Source organism: Aquila chrysaetos, chromosome 24 (assembly GCF_900496995.4).
Source record: "Aquila chrysaetos chrysaetos chromosome 24, bAquChr1.4, whole genome shotgun sequence".
Lineage (NCBI taxonomy): Eukaryota > Metazoa > Chordata > Aves > Accipitriformes > Accipitridae > Aquila > Aquila chrysaetos.
Window position 1 is genome coordinate 10,561,326 of NC_044027.1, and position 17,350 is coordinate 10,578,675.

The 17,350-nt window shown below is 60.3% G+C and overlaps 3 protein-coding genes and 1 long non-coding RNA gene across 8 annotated transcripts in view; 2 read left to right on the forward strand and 2 right to left on the reverse strand.

Moving 5' to 3' along the window:
- LOC115335340 (collagen alpha-1(I) chain-like) overlaps positions 1-6,874 on the forward strand; it is a 98,272-nt gene extending 91,398 nt beyond the window's left edge. For all 4 annotated transcript variants that reach the window (XM_030000835.2, XM_030000836.2, XM_030000839.2 and 1 more), the window contains 16 exons: positions 281-334; positions 831-884; positions 1,086-1,139; positions 1,448-1,501; positions 2,200-2,253; positions 3,364-3,417; positions 3,497-3,550; positions 3,718-3,771; positions 3,893-3,910; positions 4,076-4,129; positions 4,319-4,381; positions 4,677-4,842; positions 5,141-5,247; positions 5,534-5,614; positions 5,884-6,072; positions 6,495-6,874. In XM_030000835.2, the coding sequence (XP_029856695.1) occupies positions 281-334; positions 831-884; positions 1,086-1,139; positions 1,448-1,501; positions 2,200-2,253; positions 3,364-3,417; positions 3,497-3,550; positions 3,718-3,771; positions 3,893-3,910; positions 4,076-4,129; positions 4,319-4,381; positions 4,677-4,842; positions 5,141-5,247; positions 5,534-5,614; positions 5,884-6,072; positions 6,495-6,644 (1,260 nt within the window). In that variant the 3' untranslated portion in view covers positions 6,645-6,874. The remainder of the gene's footprint in view (positions 1-280; positions 335-830; positions 885-1,085; positions 1,140-1,447; positions 1,502-2,199; positions 2,254-3,363; positions 3,418-3,496; positions 3,551-3,717; positions 3,772-3,892; positions 3,911-4,075; positions 4,130-4,318; positions 4,382-4,676; positions 4,843-5,140; positions 5,248-5,533; positions 5,615-5,883; positions 6,073-6,494) is intronic.
- Positions 6,875-9,611: 2,737 nt separating this feature from the next.
- SLC31A2 (solute carrier family 31 member 2) lies at positions 9,612-14,686 on the forward strand. Its single transcript, XM_029999600.2, has 4 exons — positions 9,612-9,741; positions 12,249-12,315; positions 13,127-13,295; positions 13,887-14,686. Exons 1-4 carry the CDS (start codon positions 9,736-9,738, stop codon positions 14,053-14,055), a joined length of 411 nt encoding a protein of 136 aa, XP_029855460.1. The 5' UTR covers positions 9,612-9,735; the 3' UTR covers positions 14,056-14,686.
- LOC115334861 lies at positions 10,661-11,296 on the reverse strand. Its single transcript, XR_003921277.1, has 2 exons — positions 11,241-11,296; positions 10,661-11,157 (listed from the first exon to the last, which is right to left on the reverse strand). It is a non-coding gene; the product is annotated as an uncharacterized LOC115334861 (long non-coding RNA).
- A 149-nt stretch (positions 14,687-14,835) lies between the features above and the next one.
- NIBAN2 (niban apoptosis regulator 2) overlaps positions 14,836-17,350 on the reverse strand; it is a 31,789-nt gene continuing 29,274 nt past the window's right edge. For both annotated transcript variants that reach the window (XM_041120053.1, XM_029999596.2), the window contains exon 14: positions 14,836-16,985. In XM_041120053.1, coding sequence (XP_040975987.1) covers positions 16,111-16,985 — 875 coding nt within the window. In that variant the 3' untranslated portion in view covers positions 14,836-16,110. The remainder of the gene's footprint in view (positions 16,986-17,350) is intronic.

Below are 17,350 nucleotides of genomic sequence, written 5' to 3' on the forward strand. Positions count from 1 at the left end.
TGGAGCCCCACTGGTTCTCCCTGGCACAGGCAGTGGGATGCTGGGATTTCCCAGGTGCAGTGAGGTCCCTCATGGGCAGCATCTCCTGCTCCTGCTGAAACACCCCCATGGCCCCGCTCTGCCCAGTCTGCTCCAGAGAGGGAGCAAAATCTCAAATGAAGACTTCAGCTTAGAGCCTCCTCCTGTGCACACCGTGGCAAGAGCCGGGAGGGAGGCCAGGAGGGGACATCCCTGGTGCAGCATCCTTACAGAGGGGTTTCCTTCTCCTTTGGGATTTTAGGGGTCTCCAGGACAAGCTGGTTCTAAAGGGCGGAAAGGTCACAAAGGAGAAAAGGTACCTCTGAAATCCTCCTCTGCAGATGGCACCTGAAGGGGACCAGCCACCAGCCATGGGGTGGCCAAGCCTGAGCTGGTCAACCCCATTGTGGTCCATGGAGAGAAACCAGGGGGAATCGCCCTGGGGGGACCTGTTTCTCCCTGCTGTAAAGGCAACCGCTCCTTGGTGCTTGGCAAACACAGAGCCCTTAGATGCCCTTGGGCTGCCTTGGCTGGTTTTTGGGTGAGGGGCTGGCAGGTGTCCCCAGCTCAGGCCCCCCCAGCCCCACAGGGCCGCCTCTATCCTGGCTCAGGCCCCCTTGAGGGGGGACAAGGGACCTCCCCTTCACTGGCCAGCTCTGCACCATGGCCTTGGTGTCCATGCCCAGGGTCCCACCGTGCCTGGTGAGCTCTGTCCCCATCTCCATGCAGGCAGCAGCCCCTTTTCCCCAGTCCTGGTCCGGGATGTGGCTGGGCTGCTGGTGACCCACATCTTCCATCTCTTCCTCCCCCAGGGCGATGTGGGGCATGAAGGAGAAGAAGGGGTCCCCGGAGAAGCTGGCAGACGGGTAAATGGTAGCGTTTTCCCCATGGAGAGTGGTGGGAGGCATGGGGCTGCTGCTTGGAGCCCATGGAGCTCTTGCAGAGGGGCCCGGGGTTGCTGGGGGCTCAGCATCCCTGGGAGGGGCAGCGAGGGGGATGTGGGGCGGCTGGCTTAGTGCTTTTAACGGGGTTCAATTGCTCGTGAGTCTTTAATCTGTTGTTCCCAGGGCAAGCGAGGCAAGGTGGGCCACCGGCCCCCAAGAGGTCCCCGGGGACCCAAGGTAGGTTGGCTTTGCCCTGCTGGGGTGAGGGCTGCTTTGGCACCCTGGCAGCTCAGGGGTGCTCCGGAGCCGGGGGGTGCTCCCACCTGCCTGAGCCCCCGGCTTAGAATAGGATAAGCCAATATAGGGGTATCGCGTAGCTGAAGAGCTCTGTGTCCCCAGTCCCTTCCAGCCCAAGGAGGGGGTCTCCTGCACTCCCAGCCCCTGTGGGCTGTTCTCCCTGCAAGAGGCACCGGGGCATTGCTCCTGCCTTGCTCTCGCACCGCACCGCTGGGCACACCAGCCAGTCTCTTGCTTTTGCATTTCAGGGCTACCCAGGTGATGAGGGGTTGGAAGGACCCCAGGGCCCCCAAGGACCCTACGTGAGTATTAGCTTGGAAGTTTTGGGGTGCCAGCTGCTCGCTGTTTGGCCCCCGCAGGTACCACTGTGCAACCCAGCTCTGCGGACAGCCGAAACAGGGACCCATTTAAAACAAGTGAAGTTTCTAGGTGTTTCATCCATCCATCGTTCATCCACCTCATCTTGCCTTCTCCTCCCAAATTAGCATCCCAGCAGTGTGTGTGCAGTCAGGCAAATCCCATAATTTCCAATATGTTTTTCTAGAGGCCAAATACGTCCCTTCCAGTTAAGTGTCTGATGCTTGGCAGTGCCGAGCGCTTGTAGAGGACTGTGCCCACGTTCCTAGAGAACTGCCGTGGCTGGAGGGACCAGCTGTGCTGCAGCAGCCAGCATTGGCCAAAAAAACCCTACTCAATTATTTTTTTTAATTACTGGAAATTTTTTCTCTATTTAAAACAAAAATCCCGGCTTTGGGAACTTCACAAAAGCAAGCCGGGATGTTCTGCAACCTGAACTGCATTTATAACGGGGTTTGCTGAGGGAATCCTCCTGAGAGCAAAAATCAAAGATACGATGAGAATATTCCTCAAAGTTTCTAAAACTGCCTGAAATTCTCAGAATCCTGGCGGCACTCGGCTGTGGCAAGGCTCTCCTTGCCAGGGAGCTGACGGGAGCAGCTCAGCTGCAGAGTAATGTGGTACTGCGTTGTTTCTCTCTTAGGGCATCCCAGGGCTGAAGGGCATGAAAGGAGACCCCGGACCAAAAGGACACAAGGTAGGTGACATGCACCGGGCACTTGAGCCCTGGGCACAGCGGGGACTCCAGGCACAGCTAGCATTTAATTTGCTGGATGCAATCACTTATTCCCCTCTTCTTGAACCCTGATCATTGCAGCATCCTTCTTTGGGGGGTTGACCACTGTGTCCCCAGGTGCTGGGAGATGGGATCTTTAGACTTTCTCCAAAACCAGGTCCTTTTCCAGGCTCTCCAGTCTCCTGGAGTTGCAAGCAGCAGCATACAGTCTTTAAATCCCCTGCTTTCAGCATTGATGCTGACGCAGCACGAGCATGTACCTCCTCTGTGCCGTTACTGATGAGCTGATGGATCCAACCTTGGCCCGAGAAGCCAAGCACATCCTCACAGTCCCATCCGTCAGCCGCAAGGCTATAAATAAGAGTGACAAGCAGTCCCTGGTGGCGGGTAGTTGCTCACAGCCTTCAGGAAAATGAAACCCTGGTAATAAATAAAGCTTTAAATTTATTGCGAGCTAAATGAGCCATGGCAGAAGCTAAAGTCCAGGGTGTTCAGCAAGGCCAGAGCCTGGGAGATCAGGCGGAGGGGAGGCTGCGGGCAGCTGCTGTGCTGGGGTTTCTTCTGCTGCTCCACCAGATTTCAGCATGCAAGAAATTTTCTTTATTTTCTCAGTGTTTCCTGGGAACTTCTGAGGTTTTCCTGAATGATATTTTAGTGTGGGATAAAATACTTTCAGTTTTGCCTTTGCAGCTGACAGGAGGCAGACGCTCCATCACGCCACCTCCTTCCCCAGCAATGTGGGTACAGTTAATTTTACCAAATCAAAAGGATGGGGGTTTTTTTTTCAGAAATTTTGCAGCCAGACATAACTGGGAATTTCCCATTTTCAGCCACTTGCTGGAGGCCAGGAGATGTTTGGCCTTGGGCAATGTCCCCACGTAGGTATCTCCTGCCAGGGTCAGGCAGCAAGCAAAACCTCCATTGCCTACCCGATGAAATACCACCAAGAGAGTAACTAGAGCAGGGTTCCTGACGCCCACCCTCCGGGACAGAGCCCTTCGCCTGGGCTGGTGTCCCAGGGGGTTTCTACCCTTCTCTTTGCCACCAAAGTTCTCCCTGACTCTCTCCTAGGGCGAGAAGGGCAGCGTGGGTGACCTGGGCCAGCAAGGGGACGATGGCTTCAAGGTGTGTGAAGGGTTTTGCTCTTTTCCTCCCTCCCCTTGGTCCCTTGTCACCCTGTGTGACACCCTGCCACATCTCCTAGGGCAAGCCAGGACCCCATGGTGTCCCTGGGAGGCCGGGACCCAAGGGACAGCAGGTAAGGGCAGGGTGGAGGGGGATGGCAGGAACCAAGATGAGTATTTGGGGTGAATTCCTCATTTTTCCACGCAAAATACACCTGGGGAAGGACACCTGGGTTGTAGAAGGACAGAAGGCTGGGGTATGCCCTGTGCAGTGCCCTGACCTCCTCTGGTGTCTTTGCAGGGTGACGCTGGCCCCCCCGGCCCGCGGGGACACCCTGGCATCCCCGGAACGCCGGTGAGTCCTTCGCCCTCCTGGCAGGTTTGGTGTTCGCTCCTGGCCCTGCGGGGGTTATGCTGGGATGGGGCTTCGATCCTACCTGCCTTCTTCTTAGCTGGGTCTTATCCTTCTCTCCCAGGGCTTGTCGGGACCCAAAGTAAGTAGGGGGGAGTGCCTGGAGCCAGGCTCAGCCCTGCTGCGGGGCACCCTCCCCTCTCCCCGGGATGCAGGGTCACCCCATGGGACACCCTGGGGTGCAGCTCAGCACAGCAGCATCTCGCCACCCTGCTTTTCTTCCCTCTTCTGCCTCGTCCTTCGGCAGGGGCTGAAAGGCTTCCCAGGGCTGCCAGGACCCAGGGGCACGCCGGGCCTGCCGGTAAGTGGAGCTGCTAATGTCCTTCGTGCCAAAATTTGGGTCCCCCAAATTTGGCAGCGAGGTCCCACCACGCTGTGCCGTGTCATGCCATGCGGATGGCCGGCCACTAGCACCATCAGAGGATCTGCGAGTGTGGCGGGAGGCTCATGGGCAGCAGCCGGCGTCACCAGCGTTGTCATTGTCACCCAGGGTCTCGTTGGCCCCCCTGGTCCCAGCGGACCCGCGCTGATGCTGTCCAGGGAGGAGCTGCGGGTGAGTGCATGGGGGCAAGGGCTTCCCATCCCCACTTTGGTGGGTGCCACCCCAGGAGGGGTGGGACTGACAGCGATGCTGTCCCATGTTCCACTGCTGCTGAGGTCCTCTGTGCACAAGGACCAAGGTCCTCGCACAAAGAGCAAGCAGATATGGTTAATCCCTCTCCCACCATGCTTGTCCTTGTCCTCTGCATGTCCCAACCCCTCCCTGAGCAGCTGATGATGCTCCTGGCCAAAATAAGAGGGGGGGGGCTAAATGTCAGCTTGGTTATATCCCCCTCTTTTTCTTTTAGCACCTCATTTATCCCTCCAACCACCTGAATTACACAGCGGTCTGGGTGTTGCTAGACACCCTGAGCCAGGAGCTGCAAGCCCTCGTCGAGCATCCCAACGGCACCAAAACCAACCCAGCAGCCACCTGCAAGGAGCTTTTGCTGGCTCACCCCAGCCTGCCCGATGGTACTGGGGTGCACATGGGGTGCCCCCACGTTGGCCCTGGATCCAGCCAGCCCTCCCTGCTGGCCAGCGTGGGGGGACGGGCAGCAACTTGCAATTAGGAGGGGATGAGGATTTGGGGGATGAGCTCAGCTGGGTTTCATGGGCATCCTTGGAGAAATGGGACGGCAGCCAGGCTGCATCCCAGGAGGATGGAGGTTGCAGCCAGGGATGTGCCATAAGCTGAGGTGGGATGGCACCACATGGCATCCTCCCTGTGCCAAAAAACGGGTGCCAGGAGCTCCCCTCTGCCTCCCTCCAGGGCAATACTACATTGACCCCAACCAGGGCAGCCCCCAGGACGCACTGGTGGCCTTCTGCAACTTCACAGCGGGGGGTGAGACCTGCATAGCCCCCGTCCACAACCAGGTATGGGGTGGCTTTCATGGGGCAGCTTCAGCCCTGTGTTACCCCTCGGGGCAGGTGAGGACGGGTTGGTGGGGCTGGAGAGGGATAGTGTGGCCGGTCCCTTGCCGTGGTGACCGCTGCCATCGCAGAGAGCTGTTGGCACAGTTTGGGGTGAGGATCCTGGTCACGGTGTGTGACCAGACTGCAGGGACAGGTCACACGCGTGGGTTGGTATAGCTGCCTCCTTGTCCTGGCAGTGCCACTGTCCCCTGCTGGGACAGCGTGACATAGTCCCCACTCCCTGCAGGTCCCCATCAAGGCTTGGCTGAGTGCCTACACCTCCGAGGACACCTTTGAGTGGTTCAGTGCCCTGCCTGGGGGCTTCCTGGTGAGTGCCCAGCCAGGACAGATGAGGGGACGTGAAGCCCATCTCATGGGGTTGGGGGTCTCCTAGTGCCTGTCCCGCTGTGGTGGGGCAGTGCCCAGGCACAGGGTCCCCCTGGCTGTGCACGGTGGGATGCGGCACCTCCTTCTGCAGGAAAATCCAAACCAGTGCTTTAGCAGAGAGCTGAATCCTGCCCAGTTTTCAACCGGGGAGAGCACAGACCCCTCCAAGCAGCCCCCGCTACCCAGTTTTCTCTCTCGTTGCCCCCGCAGCTGGAGTACGCGGGGGCCAGCCCGGTGCAGCTCCGCTTCCTCCGCCTGCACAGCCGCCTGGCCACCCAGAAGATCTCCTACTCCTGCAGACCGGCCCCCGAGCAGGACCAGCCCCAGCCAGAGAAGGAAATCCGCTTCCTGGCTGACTCCCGGGAGCAGAGCTATGCAGCCAGCCTGCAAGGCTGCGTGGTAAGCCTGGCCATGGCCGGACCCTTTTCTATGGTTGGAAAAGCCCCCTGACATTTGCAGAACCCCTTGGCACGTGTTTGCACCCCTAGGGTTTGGGATAGACCTGGTGGATGAGGCTACACGCAGTGGAATGGGGATGGAGAGCATCCTCTCCCTGGGCCCAAGGAGCTGCCCCAGTCTTGGGGAGCGGGCTGGGATGTGGCAGGGGACAGGGTGGGCTCCAGGGGACATGGGGGAGGCCACCTCCCTGGAGAAGTCGTGAAGGGGCTGGGGATGGAGACCGGGCCATGCCCTCAGGGCTGCTGGGTGCATCAAGGAGCAACTGGAGCAGCGAGGGGGACAGTGGGTGCTCCGAGAGGGTCCTTCAGGCCCACCAGCTGAGCGTTTCGGTGCCACTCAGCTGTCCCCGGTGCTCGTTTCAGCTGGACAATGAGTCTTCCATCACCGACACCATCTTCCAGTTCACCACAGAGGAGCTCTCCCTGCTGCCCCTGCGGGACCTGGCTGTCTTTCACAATGGTGACGCCTTGCACCAGTTTGGTTTCACAGTCGGACCAGTTTGCTTCAGCTGAAACTGGTGACACCCAAACCGAGCAGGCTGGTTCCCTCCCCACACAAGAACTGGGGACAAGGGCGGAGGCTGAGGGTGGCACGGAGCTCCCACCCGCTCCCCGGAGCTGCCAGTCCTCTTTTTGAGATACGTGTTTGTAGCTGCATTATGCCATGGACTACACTTCCTTCTGGAGTAGAAGAATATTGTTTACAAAAGTAATTTCTCTATAAATTATATATATTATATATATATATGAGAGGAGGTGCTAATTTAATGACTGATTGGGGAGGCTCGTATAATTATAACTACCAGGAACTGTCTGCTAAAGAAAAAAAAACAACAAGCAAAAATCCTGCCAGCGTGAGAGAAGGGGAAGGAAAGGGGCTTTTCTTTGCCTTGGTCAAGTGCACAAATGCTCGGAGCCTCATCCCCCTGGGACTGGGCTGAGAAGCAGCCCTGGAGAGCCCTGGCAGCCCCGGCGGGCAGGTCCGTGCTGTGCTGCCTGCTCTCCGCAGGGCAAAGCGCCTGCAGGCTGCTGCCCTCAGCCTCTGCGAGCCCCAGCAGCTCCAGCCCAGGCAAGCATCAGGGACTGAGGAGTGAAGAATGCAAAACCCCCCAAGTCCTGGCTCTGTTTTGGGTCTGCAACTCACATTGGGGTCAGAGAGCCTTTAGTGGTGTGGAGCCAGGTGCTATAGCAAGACCATGCTACAAGGCACTGTTGCTCTGATCAGGCAGGGGCAGGAATTGAAGCCGTTTGGCTCCCATGCTGCAGCACTGTTACTTATCACTTTATTTTTGCTGTTCCCAGCAGTGTTTCCCTTGCCTCTAACCGTCGTGCTATGACTGGGCTGCTTGGCCCCAGGCAGGTACGGGTGAATCCTGAGGGCAGAGGGCTTTACACGTGGCACCTGAGCCATAGCTGTATTAGCAGCACCCCCATTTCTCTGGTGCACAGCCCAAAAACCCCCAGATCTCAGCTGGCTTTGTGCTGCACCCCTGGTTTTCTCAGCACCCTTCATCGTTCAGGCCCTAATGCAGAGCTTGCCCGCCTTGCCCTGCGTGGCCCTGCTGCCCACGTCGTGTCCAGGTACGGGTGGGCATTGATGCCAATGCCAGTGGAACAGTGAGGCAGCCGGGCCGTACCCTGCACCCAGGGGTCAAGGAGAGCAGCAGGTGAAGTTTTCTGAGGGGCACAGTCCCTAGAGAGTGGTTTAAACAATGCCAAATTGTGTGTGCAAGTCGCACTGCTCTGGGTGTAGCAGCCGTCCCTGCTGTGCCAAGGGGGACACGGGGCAGCACTCGGCCAACAGCCACTCTCAGGCAGGGACTGAGCACCTTGAAAAGGGTTTTTCCGCTCTGGCATTTAATTTCTGTTTGCTGCATATGCTGGTTGTTGTGGGGCCACCCCTCCGTTAAACCAGCCCCAGCTCTGCTCTGCGAGGGTGTGATGCCAGTCCTGGCCTTTCTTCGCCCTGGAGCTGCCCCCAGCCCTGCGAGAACCCCCCGGCCATGGCCCCTTGCCTGCAGCCAGCCATGGAGACGTGCGGGCGCATCGTCACGGGTGCAGCCGAAACCCCACTCCCTGCCGTGCAGAGACTTCCCTTCTCCGTGGGAGGTGAAAGGGGAAGAGAAGCCGTTTGCGGCCGGGGTGCAGGCGGTTCCTGCTCCCTGCCCAGCTGGCAGCGCAGGCAGAGGGGTCAGGCAGCGCTGAGGGTCTGGCACATCCCAGGGGTGCTGAGTACGGCTGAGAAAGACCCTGTGCAGCGGGTTACAAAGGGAAAATTAAATTCCAACTCAAGGTACGTGTTAGATCCTGGGGAGAGAAGCAGAGCAGACTGTTTTATGACAGCAGACACAACATTATTTCAGGGCAGAATTCCACCCCCCCCAACCAAATTGCTCATTTTAGCAGCATTTTCTGCTGTGTTTTTGCAGAGGAAGAACACACCTCACTGGCCAGCCATTCTGGCCGCAACCCAGAGGTGCTTCAGCTGCCAAAAAAATTGTGTGTCCATTTTTGATGGAAACTTTTGAGGAAAGATTTTAACAAGAAGTAGCATGTTGGTGGGTTTATCCAATAGTTTTTTCTTAATTGAAGCACCAAACGCATCCTGAGTAACTCCACTTCCACCTCTCTGGCCACAAGGAAAAATACACTCACTGCCAAAAGCGGTGTTTTGCCTGCACCCCCGTATTTCCTTCCCAAGCAGGGAGTTACACATCAATCCCCTGGCAGGCACTGGGTGCCTCTGTGGGCATCGGCACCCATTTGGATTTGGGGAAACAGAGTCAGGGGCAGCTCCAGCGCTCCTTCCTCCTGCTCCTCGGTGTAACGGAGATGGCCAGAATGTGCCAACAAGGAGCGAGCGCCTGTGTGCTCTGGATAAAGCCGCAGCTGGGAAGCAAGTTCCCCTTCGGTCTGTCGTGCCTCTCTCCGGGAAAGGCTGGGGGAAAAAAAAACCAAACCAACCCTTCCGTATTTTGCAGCTGCAGGGCAGCTGGGATTGCAAACACTCGGTGCCACCCCGCTCTCCCGCTGCCGTGGGGAAAACCCCGCAGAAACACCCGTGAAGGCTTTGAGGGGCCCCTGTGCTGGTGCTGGCAGCGTGAGCTGCGACCGCGCTCGGGAGGCGGCGAGGGGCAAGCGAAGCCCCAGCGGGCTCAGGCGCCGGGGCTGACCCGGGGAGGGGGGTGCGGGGGGACACACAGACACCCCCACGCACACCCACCCGCCCACCCACCCCACGCAGAGAGACACCCACGGCCCGGCCCGCCCCACGCCACGCCGTGCTCCCGGCCCGGCCCCGCCGCACTACAACTCCCGGGGAGCCCCGCGCCGCGCGTCAGCGCCCGCGACGGGCCGGGCCGGGACCGGCGGGGCTGGGCTGCACCGGGACGGGACGGGCCGGGCCGGGACCGGCGGGGCTGGGCTGCACCGGGACGGGACGGGACGGGCCGGGACCGGCGGGGCTGGGCTGCACCGGGACGGGACGGGACCGGCGGGGCTGGGCTGCACCGGGACGGGACGGGACGGGCCGGGCCGGGACCGGCGGGGCTGGGCTGCACCGGGACGGGACGAGCTGCACCGGGCCGGGCTCCGCACCGCCGCCATGCAGGTAAGCCGAGCCGAGCCGAGCCGAGCCGGGGGGGTCCCAGGCTGGGTGTGCGCCCCGGGCACGGCCCCGCAGCCTTCTCCGGTGTGGGGCCGGGCGCAGCCCGGCTGGTGCCGTAAATCAACCCTGAAACCCCGCACCTCCCTGCGGACAAGCGGTATTTAGTGGCTGCGGTACCGCCATTCGCCCTCCGGCACCGCGTCCTCCTGCCAGAGCTTCGCCCCGGTTCCCCGTTCATTCGCCCCGGGCTTCACCCCGTGCCTCAGCCGGGGCAGGGGCAGAGCCCGCCAGCAGCGGTGGCTCCGGCGAGCCGTGCACAGGGCGGGCTGGCCGGCTGCTCCTCGCACCCCTGTGCCACCGCGTCCTCACCCCAAACACCGTCCCGTCACCCGCTCTCCCGTCGCCCACGGAGCGGCTGTCAGGGGCGCAGGCTAAACCAGGCACTCGCGGTGGGAGCTCGAGTCACGGTACGGGCCTTCAACCACCACCCTGAAGCGGGTCTGCTTCGTGCTCTAAACTCAGACGTGATGTTTCAGGCTACCAGGTCCCCCGATTTGCTGGCACAGCATCCCTGTGAGGTCCAGAGGGTGGGTCACACCGGCTCCAAGGAGCGTCCCGGTGTGGGACACCTCCCTGGGGCACTGTGTCCCCAGTGGGGGCTGCGGCTTGGGCTGGCTGGGACGGTGTCCTGCTTGTCATGCTGTTTTGCAAACCAGGATTCGGTCTGCTGCAGGAAGGCAGGCTCATCCCGACGTGCGGGGCTGGGTGTCCCAGTCGGACTGGAGCAGCAGGTCGGGATGCGCCGGGCAGCCTGACACTGCTCCGTGCAGGCACCGCTGGTTTTTCACTTAACGGCAAAGAGCTACCCCAAAACTGGAGCGGATTAAGCCACTAAACACAGATGAGCAGAGGCAGCGCAGGATATTTTTCAGCAGCTTTATTTGCGTGTGCAAATACCTGTAAGGTGCAGAGGAGGAGCTGGGCGCAGCCTTATCCGGGCGCCTGCTGAATCACTGCTGCGTGGGCAGGTGGGTGAGGACAGCACTGTGTCCCTCCATCCAATATTCTGGGGCCTGTTGCCTCGCCCCGGCAGCGTAATTCCCCTCTTGCAAAGAGCGGAATTGCCCTCTTGACCATTAGGACTTGCCCTCTTGACCGTCACACACCACATCTTACCCAGCAAGATGCTGTCTCCAGAGAAATCACGCTATAGCATCGCTATAGGAGAGGAGCGAGAGGTCATTGGCCCAAAGAGCATCATTTTGGCCTCACGGCTGCGCTGGGTACCCAAAGACGTGGCTTCACCCCAAACTGGGAGACCTGGTGCAGCGAGGGGATCTTCTGCCAGTCACTTCTGTTCCCCTGGCCCTAAAATAGTTACCTCCTCCTTACACAGCACTGCAGACATGTAGGTGAAACCTGCAAAGGAGAAATATCTTCATTTAAAGGCTAATTATCATTAATCTGATGCCAAAGGAAGCTTAAAAACATGAGCCAATTACATGTGCTAATGTAACGAGCGGCCGAAGGGTGTAATTAGAGCCTGTCTGCGGTGTGGAAGCCCAGTTATTGGATGGTATTTCTGGCCAAGGCCGGTCCTGTTGGCCGCATCTGCCTGTGTCAATAACGGCGTGTACATGTGGCCAAAGCCAGGTCGGTGCGGCAGAGGAGAGGACGTGAGCCCCACGAACATTATCTAGAGAGATTCACCAAAGGAAGGAGAAAAAAAAAATTTTCATTTTTTTGTGGTAAAACAAGCAAGCCTTGGCAGCTGCGGTATTGGCTCTGTAGGTGGGTTCGTTACATATGAGCAATACTTGCTTCTCCTGTTTCAGCGTGATGAAGAAGGGCGTTTGATGCCCTTGTAGGTCCCAGCAGCCCCAGGTCAGACAGATGGGCAGTGCTTGGGACAATGCTCCTCTGCCAGGGAGGCATCCCTGGACCAGCCACCCTGGCACCCATCGTCAGGCGGTCGTGCTTCTGGCTCTGGGTGCCTTGGCCAGTCCCAGCGATGCAAGAGAAACCCCTGGGAGGCAGAGGAAAGCAGAGGGTGGCTGGGCTCTGCCAGCCGGCTTCGCTTCAGGCTGTGGATAGTGTCCACCAGCCTCCGTCTGTCTCCCATGGACCTTCCCTTCTCAAATCCAGGCTAATGAAGTCCTGGGCTCATCTCTCTTTATCGCAGGGGTAAACTCTGGCTTTTTCTCGCAAGCCCAGACACACACGGGAGCTGCTGCTAGAGGTGAAAATTGTCCTGCTAGAAGTCAAGGGAAGACTTAAGCCCAGTCAGCGTGACTGTGATTTTCAGGGCAAGTTCCTCTTCCCGTTTCAGGAGTCAGTGGGAAAAAAATTGCACCATTTGGTAAAATCCCAGCTGAGCATCGGCATCGGGGCTCAGCCCTTCGGGGTGGGGGGTGCATGGACCCACTGAAGATGCAGGCGCCCCAGCCCCTGTCTGCCCCATCACCCCGAGCCAGTTCCTAGCGCTGCCCTTTCCTTGGCCTCTTTTCCAGATGTCCTTCTACTTCTCGGACACGGCAGTGCTGCTCTTTGACTTCTGGAGCGTCCACACGCCCACCGGTAGGCTGCCAGCCCCAGCCCAGCCCCGAGATACCCATCTGTCCGTCTGTCCATCCGCCACCAGCTGTGCTCTCCACCCGGGGAAAAGGATGCGGGGCAGAGAAACGCACAGTGGCTTTGCATTTCTGGCAGGGGCAGTGTTAGTGATGGGCTGGGAGGGGGGAGAGCCGGGCCCCTGCCCAGCACTAACGCTGGGGCACATACTGCATGGGGGGGGTCGGGGCAGAGCCGTGATGGGCTCCACACACCACTCACACCCAGAGCTCGGAGGGCACTGCCTGGTTTTTTTTGGCTGACCCTCTCCTACTCTGACGAGCAGTGCCGTGCCCTGGTAATGCCCCAGGCAGGGGTCAATCCTCCCAAGCTGAGAGCAGCAGGCAGGGAGGTGTGGGAAGCATCCCTCCCCCCATGCCTGCCAACCCCTCCAGGTCAGTCACCGATGGCTCAGCTTCCCATTTTCTTTTACACTCTTTTTTTTTAAATTACTGTCCCAGCACCGTATTTTAACCCCCACATTTTTGTCGAGTCGATGCAAAGATGCTTATTTTTTTCAGAGCAACCGCCTCCAAAAAATACTCCCTAGGAATATAAGGGGGGGATTGGGCTAAATACACCATTTCCCAACACTTCGCGAAACTGCTGCCTGTTGCTCCAGCCCAACCCCGATCCCAGGAGCCCTCCGTTCCCTCCACCTTATCCCATGGATATGCCCAAGCGCTCTGTGCTGGCACCCGCCACCCCCCCCTCACCATCACCCCCCTTCTCCCGCCGGTGTGCGGCAATGGGCAGCGGCAGGGTGTTTCTCGTGCAGGGATGGTGCTCTCGGTGCTGGTGATCCTGTTGCTGTCGATGTTTTACGAAGCCATCAAGATGGGCAAGGCCGTGCTGCTGCGGCGGGCGCTGCTGGCTCTGCCCCGCAGCCTCAGCCAGGAGTCACTGGTGGAGCCGGAGGAGGGGGGCACCGGCCCTGCGCAGGGCAGGTACCGCAGGGTCCCCCTTGCACCCACCCGGCGGGGGGGGGGCTCAGGGACGGGTGTATGGCCCCTGGGCCAGCGCAGGAGGGGAGAAAGGCTGTAAAGAGGCAGCTGTGGAGTAATAGGCTGCCAGGAAAGGGGTATGTGTACAGCCTCGGGAGGTGGTCCCGGGGGCTTTCCAGCCCCTCCACGTACTTTGGGAGACGTCCAGGGTGTTTTTCAGCTCTCTTAAATGCTCACGTTCCCCCCCCAGGAGCCACCGTGGGTGCAGGAGCATCCTGGTGGTTTGGGGATGGGCACAAGTAGCGGCTTGGGCACCCCAGCAAGGCTGGCCTGGGCATTTCCTTCCCAGCACAAGCCATTGGAGCCAAGCCCTGCGTGTTTCCTCTTGTATTTAATCCCAGACCATGCCCAAGGCTGCTCTTACTGCCAGCCTCTTAATAATATTCTCCCTGTTCCTTTGGAGCAGGATTTCCCTCTGCACTGCTGTTTGCAGCCCCCATCCCGCTCCCCAAACCTGCTCTGGGATGCTGGCGGTGGGGGAGATGCTGGCTGCCCCGGCGCCTCGCTGACAAGGTTTCCCATCTTCTTCCGTAGGTGGTTTCGGTACCATGTCGGCCAGACGCTGTTTCACGTGGTGCAGGTGGTGCTGGGCTACATGGTGATGCTGGCCGTCATGTCCTACAACGCCTGGATTTTCCTCGGGGCCATCGCGGGCTCCACGCTAGGCTATTTCATGGTGTACCCCCTGCTCGGTCGGGGCTAGGCAACCCCCCGGGACGGTGAGCGATGTGCTCCGCACCTCCTGCTACTTTGTCTGGAATAGCTGCTGTCACTTCTGCTGGGTCTGTCCTCGTCCCCGTGCTGAGGGACACAGCACCCCAGGGACTTGCTGCGGGGACCCTCAGTGCTGGCCCGACTCAGGTGGGCAGGCGCTGGGGAAGGGGAGCCCCGTGGGCAGTGCTCTGCCACGCTGCCATCGCCACCGTCCTCGGCTGGTGGCTGTCCCCCAGCTCTCAGGGAGCTTTGGCTGGGTGATGATGGCTGCGGGGTGCTGGGCATTTCGTTCCCCCCACGCATACTTTTCGGGGGGGTTCATCCTGGCTGGAATGGGAATGGTCCAGTGACCTGCTGGGGAAGGGGACTTGATGGGGACAGGCACCCTTGCCCTCCTGCCCAGAGCTGACCTGCACCAAGCCCCTCTTCACACAGTGCCTTCTGGGGATAACGGGGGTCCTGCTGCCCCCCTCCTCGCCCCCTACTCCTGCGCAGTGCTTCAGGGATGGGGTCGGACCAGCCCCCGAGCCGTCAGTGTGGCCGTGCCGAGGGGAAGCTGCTGCTGTGGGTGCCTCTTGCTGCTTCCTTGGGACGCCCCTTTTAATAAAATCGTCTAAGTCGTTTGTCTCCTGGCTTGTGTTGCTGCTGGGTGGTCTCAGGATGTGACATCCCCCAGTCACAGTGGGAGTGCCGATCCCCAGCCCCAGCCCTACCCCTCCAGCACAGCCCCAGGGGGGGCGGTTCAGGAATAAGGACAGTCTCCTCTGGCTTTAAATAAAGCTTTTCCATTTTATTAATTATTATAAGCATATTTTTAAACATTTGTATAACTTTCTCAATAAAATATCCTGGAAGAGACAGGTTTTAAGTTCCCAAAGCAAGGCACTTTGGGGGGCCTCCCCGAGTGGGTTAGGCTGGGCACCCCCCTTCAGAGGCAGAAACAGCGGCACCTAAAATACAGGTGAGTGTTGGGGTGCTGGTCCCTGCTCCATGCACGCACACACGTCTCACGCTCATGAGTCCTGCCAACCCCCACCAGCTCAGGGGCTTTTAGCATCTCTGCACGGGGGCTGTGCCAGTCCCGTCCCCCTCCCCACGGCAGGCAGGGCTGCTGGGGGTGCCAGCAAACCGCTGCTGAGGCACCAGCTCTTTGCTCGACCGTCACTGCAGTTGCCAAAACCTGCAAAGCCCAAGAGCTGGAGAAATCATCCATGTATGGTGCTGGGGAGCTCTGGAGGGCAAGAGCTGGGATCCCTCCACTGCACAGTGAGCCCGAGCCTGGAGGCAGCCCAGTCCTGCCAGGCAAAGCTGGAGGCATCATGTGAGTGCCACCCTCCCCTCTTAAGTTTTTACTCTGAACTTAAATAGCTGCTAGAAGACCCCGGGGTGAGGGTGGCTGGGGGTAGGTGTTGGGCGTTGTGAGCCCAGCCTGGGTGCTGTGAGCCCACACCTGCCCCACTCCTTGCTGCATCGGCAGCAGTTCAAGCCACCCAGCATTGCTGTACCCCTGCCGTGCCCCTGGCTGCCATCATGTTTTTCCATCATCCTCCATGGCCCCTGTTCCCGCTGGCACTCCTGGAGCCGGCTGGGTGGGATGGTGGTGGGCAGGCTCCCAGGAAACCCCCCGGATTGGGGCAGGGGATGACCCCCGGAGCAGCCGGGACCATCCCACACACCCATCCACAGCGGGGATAGCGCCAGCCCCCCCCCCGGCAGCCCCAGGCACTTGTGCTGGGGGCAGATAAAGCATCTCTTCAGTAGAAAAGAAGAAAATAAGGCAGAAGAAGGACAGAGCAGAGTGCAGGGGTTGCCCCATGCCAGGCCAGGGGCCTCCCCAGTCCGACCCAGTAGGACCACTTGGCTGTGGCCAGCCCCGTGTAGCAGCAGGGACCCCCCCCCGGCTAGGCAATAAGGTCTCGGTGTTTCCCATCCCCTCCCTCTCCCGCGGTGCCGCTCTCCATCCCCGGCAGCGCAGCGGGTCTTATTCCCCCTACCCCAACCCCCGGGGTCACCGGGGCCAGTCCATGGTGAGGGGGGCCTGGGGCTAGAACTCAGTCTGCACCCCCTCACCGCTCTCTGTCGTGCTCATGGGCTGCGGGGGGCTGCACTCGCCACCCGGGGGGGCCACCTCCTCGCCTGTCTCCTTGTCACTGGGCTGGTGGCAAGCCGGCCCGGCAGACGGTGATGAGGTCTCGGCTCCGGGTGCAGGTGATGCTGGTGTGTCGTGGGGCACCTTGGCCTCAGATGGGACATCGGCTCTGGGTTTGGGTGATGCCGGTGCGGCGTGTTGCACTCTGGACTCTGATGGGACATCAGCTCCGGGCACGGGTGATGCCGGCATGGATGATGCTGGTGCGGCACGTTGCACCCCAGCCCCTGACGGGACTTCAGCTCCAGGCGTAGGAGATGCCGGTGTGGCGCGGTGCACCCCGTCCCCCTCACTGGCCGGACCTTGCGGGGGGACATCACCTGGGACAGACCCTGCCGCCACCGCCACCTCCTCGGTGGCACCGCTCTTCTGTGTGGCGTCGGTACCATTCATCAGCCGCTCCTCCGCCTCGACGCCATCCCCGAGGCTCTCCTTCGCCAGCGCCTCCCGGATCTCCTCCACCCCATCCGGGGAGCTCGGCGGTGCCCCGGGGTCTGGCTCCCGTGGCTCCGGGGAGCCGGGCTGCAGCAGTGCCTCGGCGCCCACTTCGTAGGGCAGGACCCCCTCGTCGTCTTGGATCACCGACACCACTTGCTTGGCCCTGCGGCGCTTGTCGGTGTCCGGCTCGGCCTCGGGCTGCCCGCTGTACTCCTCACCCCAGTCGATGGGGATGCCCTCGCCCAGGAGGTGCAGGTTGGGATCGCTGTTGTGCATGACCATGCTGTCACGGTACAGGTTGTGCTTCCGCTGCACGGCTGCTTCCTTCACAGCTGGGGGCACCGAGAGAGATGTCAGATGGGCTGCGAGCACGGGGCAGCGCCCACCGGGCTTGGGCACCTCTCCCAGTCTTCCCACGGGGGAGGACTGTAGGGAGGGGTGTCTGAAGCTGGGCAGAGGGTTCAGCATCCCACCCACCACTCAGCCCTGCCAGCGAGAAGGCCAGGTGGGAAAGCTGCTCCTGGTACAGCCCCCGGCACCCCGCACGGGGTCACCCCTCCTCGTACAGCCCCCAGCATTCTGCTCGGGATCACCCCCTCCTCCTATGATCCCCAGCACCCATCACCGGCCCTCAAGGTGCTGCTGAGCCCAGGCTCGGCTTACACTGACTCCACCCAGCACCCACCACCCGCCCCAG

What these genes read in the sequence shown, in the direction of transcription:
- SLC31A2 (XM_029999600.2), top strand. An exon ending in GAGCGTCCACACGCCCACCG is followed by an intron (nt 12,316 to 13,126) that starts GTAGGCTGCCAG and finishes TTTCTCGTGCAG; the next exon opens with GGATGGTGCTCTCGGTGCTG. An exon ending in ACCGGCCCTGCGCAGGGCAG is followed by an intron (nt 13,296 to 13,886) that starts GTACCGCAGGGT and finishes CTTCTTCCGTAG; the next exon opens with GTGGTTTCGGTACCATGTCG.